Source organism: Telmatherina bonti, assembly GCF_933228915.1.
Source record: "Telmatherina bonti genome assembly, chromosome: 23".
Lineage (NCBI taxonomy): Eukaryota > Metazoa > Chordata > Actinopteri > Atheriniformes > Telmatherinidae > Telmatherina > Telmatherina bonti.
Genome location: NC_136632.1, coordinates 27,695,225 through 27,701,224, shown reverse-complemented (window position 1 = coordinate 27,701,224; position 6,000 = coordinate 27,695,225). Strand labels below are relative to the sequence as shown.

The 6,000-nt window shown below is 46.4% G+C and overlaps 1 protein-coding gene across 1 annotated transcript in view; it reads left to right on the top strand.

Annotated features, from left to right (window-relative positions):
• Window positions 1-6,000, top strand: part of kiaa0930 — a 46,722-nt gene continuing 40,722 nt past the window's right edge. Inside the window, exons 1-2 of the mRNA XM_079262840.1 lie at window positions 1-130; window positions 680-1,049. Of these exons, the coding sequence (XP_079118966.1) occupies window positions 908-1,049 (142 nt within the window). The 5' untranslated portion in view covers window positions 1-130; window positions 680-907. The remainder of the gene's footprint in view (window positions 131-679; window positions 1,050-6,000) is intronic.

The following is a 6,000-nucleotide window of genomic DNA, read 5'->3' as shown; positions in this document are numbered from 1 at the left end:
CAGGTGAGCTGGATCTGTCTAAAACCTGCAGGACTGGAGGTGCCTTCCCCTGCTTTAAACATCACTGTGATCAAAAACTGGAGTACAGGAACGATTATTTAGATTTACAAATGCAACTGTTTTCATTTTCGTGAGTATTTTTTATCATTTATCCACAACAGTTTTTCATATATAGCAATACTGAAGTTTGTAGAATTTTCTCAGCTTCTATTTTTTTTTGTATACTTTTAATCTATTTTATAATTAAATATGTTACAACTTCGTCAACATTTTACAATAAGGAGCATTGTAATCGACACAAAAATAACCAGTTTTAATATGTATTTTTTTTTTTATCTTTAATACATTTTATTAAGTTTTGGATATAATAACTGTCACATTTAGTTATAATTTATTTTCCTCCGTTCCATCTTTTTGTGTTTAATAATTTTATTTTAGACACACTGCTCCATAAAGATAATTCAAGACAAAGTAAAACAACCGTATGAAAGACTGCAACGCACCACATGTAATAATAATTAACTGAACAGAATGATTCAGGCGCGTTCAGGCCACCTTGGTCACGGGATGTGAGGGAAGCAGAATCCTCCGTAACACCCCCCGTTTCGCGCGTTCCGCCGTGGCGCGCTCGCGCGCCGTTTTTCGGTCCTGTCCCTTTAAACGCGTCTTGTTGTTCCAGGAAGTGTGAGGGGTGTTTCCAGCTGATCTGACAACAGAAGGACCCGAGGCTCCTCCGTAGACCGACCTGCGCGCGCTGTTCTGGGGCAACGCGGCACAACGCGCCGGTCCCGACCTCCGGAAGACCCGGGGGGAGTCCTCGGTCTGCTCCCGTCAGCCGCCAGGCAGCAGCCGTGTCGCGGTGCCTTCGGTCGCGGTTGGCCCGGACTGTCATGGTCCCAGCGCGGAGATGGCGTCCTTCCCCGGTGTGTGCAAGGCTGTCGGGCCCGCGGAGGAGGACGGAGAGCTGGATGGATCCCTGCAGCAGATGCTGAAGGCCATCGCCGACGAGAGGAACCGCCTGAACAGCCGACAGGAGATCAGCGGACTCGGTGAGCATCTCGTGGCGTGGCTCGCGCGCAGCTCGGGCCGTTTTAACCCGGTTTAACTCAGCGGAGGCGCTCAGGTGTATCAGCCAATCAGAGGACAGGTGCACTCTGCTCACCTGTTCATTCACTTGGAGCTTTAAACGCGTTTAGCAGACAGGGAGCTGTCAGAAACCGTTTCACCTGGTGGGGGGTCAGACCAGGGTCCGGACAGATCTAACCTCTGTGGGCGGCGGGGGGGGTTCTCCAGGTTTTAGTGGCTAGTGATTGGCTGCGTCCTCCCAGCAGTTCCCATCTCCTCCGTCCTGCAGCAGGTGGATCTGATCCAGACTTGAGACCACAACGGAGCTCCAGTCTGAGGAATCCTTCTCAGTTCCTCTCAGAAAGTCCCTGCAGGGACAGTTCCGGGTTGAAGCTTTAATCCGAGTCAGCCTGCAGACGCGACGCCTTGTAGCAGCATAAAGGCCGGGATCTGATTGGACGTTGCGGTCAGTTTAAGCTCTTTGATTGGTGGAAGCTGGACGTTGCCTCTACATCATTTCCAGATGGAAACTGGTCAGGCAGCGTGATACGTGTCGTTTATTTCCTGAGGAACTAGACGGAGACGTGGCTGCTCTCACGCTTCCTGTTTTTACCCCAAATATTTCATTCATCCTGCAGAAAATCTCTTTTTGTTGTTCAGATTTATTTCCAACATTTAACTCATCAGGATGAAGATTTCCATCATTTAAAGGAAATGTGTATCAAAGTGGATTAAATCTGTATTTAAGATCAATATCCAATTTTATAAGAGTCTGAAATAAACTTTGTCAGTTAGTCTTTCAGAGTAGCTGAAATATTTTATGTTTTTAATATCTGATATAAAAATTCTAAGATAATTCCTAAATCAGAGAAAGTGATCAAATAAAGCGAGTAAATGAGTCGGTTTTATGACCATCTGAGGCAGAACATGTCTGACTTTAACGAGTCCTCTTCATCACGTGATCGTTGGGATTGATCCGACGGGTCACCAGATCCTCCACAACACCCTGCAGCTGATAGGAAAGGAGCTGACACGGTGTTTCTGTGGGGATCAATGGAGCTGTTAGCAGCCATGACATCAACGCGTCCGTCAGCACGTCTGCTGCTGGAGGCGGGAAAATGTCCAAGTCTGCTGCTGCTGTCCTCCGCCCAGTTCCACAACTGGTTTCCAGTCAGCTGGGGACGATGGACAGAAATGCATTTCCCAGCTTGTGACAATAAATCAGTCCAGGAAGGTAATAACCGATCCGGGTCCAAGTTAACGAGACAGCGAGTCGGGCTGCGTGGAAGTGGGACTGTCGGCTGGGGACTGCTTTTTAATAAAATGTGTATATTTTTGTTTAGTTTTGCATTTTTAATTTCAATTTGATTAAATTTCATTTGCATTTTTTAAATTTAACTTATTTTATTTTTTTAAATATTTTTTATATTTGACTGACTGCATTTCCAATTTTTATATTTATTTAGTTTTATTTTTTATTGTGAAATTTTTCTAGTTTATTTTAAATGTGAATTATTGCAGTGAAATTGTTGTTTTTTTTTCAGATGGTGCTTGGAAAGTTGTGGAAAAGTTTTGCTGGAGTCATTGAGCTTGTTACGATCAGTCTAAAAATGCCATCATCGAAATTCAGCAGTCCGTTTACGTTTATTTTTTCTCTTTATTTGTGTTTCCTCTGATTCGACGGCGGTTCCTTATACGCTAAATTAGACATAAATAGAAACAGTCGTTGCTTATCTCCTAAACCAACATTTGCATTGCAGGAAGCTCATTAAAACGAGACAGAGATGTAACTGGGACACAGTTCGGAAGCTTGTGTGGAAACGTTGGGAAGACGGATCAGGAAGACGGTCAGAAACTTCATCTGGGAAACAAAAGATAGAGAAAATGGAAGCAGCTGCAGGATCCTGCAGAGCGACATCTTCATGATGAAGCCTTGTTCCAGACCTGCTGCATGAGACTGGTCACATGACTTCATTCATTCATCCCGCCTGACCACATGACTGGCGTGACAGGAGGGGTCACATGGCTCCGTCATAGTTGCAGATGTTTGTGACCACAAGAAGCTAAAAGATGTGAAGAAGAGCTCCTGCAGCGGTTCCACCAGGTGGAAACGAGGCTGTGAAGCAGCTCCACACTGCAGCCGCTATTCTTAGCTGCCTTCGCATTTTAAAAATACATCAGCTGTTATGAAGCGGGCGCAGCATCACGTCATGTTATGAGATGAGCTGCATCACCCAGCCTGGACTGACCAATCAGGAGCTGCGTTTATCCTCCTGACAGTTTTATGTATGTGAGCGACGCTCCAGTGATCTGGATGAGAGCTGGTCCGTCGTCAGAAAGATGAATGGAATAAAAACCATCCAGTCATAATTAAATATTTCATAAAGATATTATTCCTCTTTCCACTATAGGCAGAACCCTTCATCACCGTTTCTGGTTTTAAGATATTTTTCCACTTAAAACCAGAAACGGTGATGAAGGGCTCCGCCTACAGGGCTCAAAAGCTCACAGACGGAACTAGTGGAACCACTAAGGATGCATTCCCATCAGGATAGTCCGCTAGACTCGGTCCAGTTGCGGACCGAGATCATGTTCACACTACACTTTGTTCAAACCAGCCAAACCATTAGAATAATATCTCCCCATTCCCACTAGAGGTGGCGCTGCACTCGTATTTAGCAGAAGAGAGGACCAGACCGGCGTGAAGAAGAAAACTCTGTTTCCTCCACCTGCCAGTTAAACATGGAGACCAAACTATGGCTGTTTTGGGTTTTTATTGTGTCTTATGCAAGTATACTGCAGAAATCCACTGCAACAATGGACGCAGTATGAACACCAGACGAGGCAGAGGACCCTTAACGCCATCGCTATGGATTTACCCACAATGCAATGCTACGCCACATGCAGGAAGGGACTTGTTTTGTAGTTCGCTTCCTGTATTTGGTCCGCTTAAAACGGACCGAGACCTGTGTTTGTAGGCCGACCGAGTCGGGGTTACGTTGGGGAAACATCGGGGAAAGGTAAGGGTTATGTTAGGGTTACATTATGTAAATGTCGGGGAAATGTTGGTGAAATATCGGGGAACATTGGGGAACAGGGGGGGAAAGGCTGGGTTTATGCTATGGAAACGTTGGGGAAACATCAGGGAAACGTTGGAAAACTATCTGGGAAACGTTGGGAAAATATCGAGAAAAGGTCAGGGTTATGTTAGGGTTACGTTATGTAAATGCTGGGGAAATGTTACGGAAATATCGGGGGAACATCGGGGAAATGTTTGGGAAACGTCGGGGTTATGTTGAGGAAACATGTTGGAAACGTCTGGGTTATGTTGAGGAAACATGTTGGAAACGTCAGGGTTACGTTGAGGAAACATGTTGGAAACGTCGGGGTTACGTTGGGGAAATGTTTTGGAAACGTCAGGGTTACGTTGGGGAAATGTCTTGGAAACGTCGGGGTTACGTTGGGGAAATGTTTTGGAAACGTCGGGGTTACGTTGGGGAAATGTTTTGGAAACGTCGGGGTTACGTTGGGGAAATGTTTTGGAAACGTCGGGGTTACGTTGGGGAAATGTTTTGGAAACGTCGGGGTTACGTTGGGGAAATGTTTTGGAAACGTCGGGGTTACGTTGGGGAAATGTTTTGGAAACGTCGGGGTTACGTTGGGGAAATGTTTTGGAAACGTCGGGGTTACGTTGGGGAAATGTTTTGGAAACGTCGGGGTTACGTTGGGGAAATGTTTTGGAAACGTCGGGGTTACGTTGGGGAAATGTTTTGGAAACGTCGGGGTTACGTTGGGGAAATGTTTTGGAAAGGTCGGGGTTACGTTGAGGAAACGCGTTGGAAACGTGGGGGTTACGTTGAGGAAACATGTTGGAAACGTCGGGGTTACGTTGAGGAAACGCGTTGGAAAGGTCGGGGTTACGTTGAGGAAACGTGTTGGAAACGTGGGGGTTACGTTGAGGAAACATGTTGGAAACGTCGGGGTTACGTTGAGGAAACATCGGGGAAAGGTAAGGGTTATGTTAGGGTTATGTTATGTAAATGTCGGGGAAATGTTGGTGAAATATCGGGGAACATTGGGGAAGCGGGGAAATGCTGGGTTTATCTTATGGAGACGTTGGGGAAACATCAGGGAAACGTTGGAAAAATATCTGGGAAACGTTGGGAAAATATTGAGGAAAGGTCAGGGTTATGTTAGGGTTACGTTATGTAAATGTTGGGGAAATGTAACGGAAATATCGGGGGAACATCGGGGAAATGTTTGGGAAACGTTGGGGTTATGTTGAGGAAACATGTTGGAAACGTCGGGGTTACGTGGGGGAAATGTTTTGGAAACGTCGGGGTTACGTTGGGGAAATGTTTTGGAAACGTCGGGGTTACGTTGGGGAAATGTTTTGGAAACGTCGGGGTTACGTTGGGGAAATGTTTTGGAAACGTCGGGGTTACGTTGGGGAAATGTTTGGAAAAACGTGGGGGTTACGTTGAGGAAACGTGTTGGAAACGTTGGGATCACGTTGTTGAGGAAACGTGTTGGAAACGTCGGGGTCACCTTGAGGAAACGTGTTGGAAACGTCGGGGTCACCTTGAGGAAACGTGTTGGAAACGTCGGGGTCACCTTGAGGAAACGTGTTGGAAACGTCGGGGTCACCTTGAGGAAACGTGTTGGAAACGTCGGGGTCACGTTGAGGAAACGTGTTGGAAATGTCGGGGTCACCTTGAGGAAACGTGTTGGAAACGTCGGGGTCACCTTGAGGAAACGTGTTGGAAACGTCGGGGTCACGTTGTTGAGGAAACGTGTTGGAAACGTCGGGGTCACCTTGAGGAAACGTGTTGGAAACGTCGGGGTCACGTTGTTGAGGAAACGTGTTGGAAACGTCGGGGTCACCTTGAGGAAACGTGTTGGAAACGTCGGGGTCATGTTGTTGAGGAAACGTGT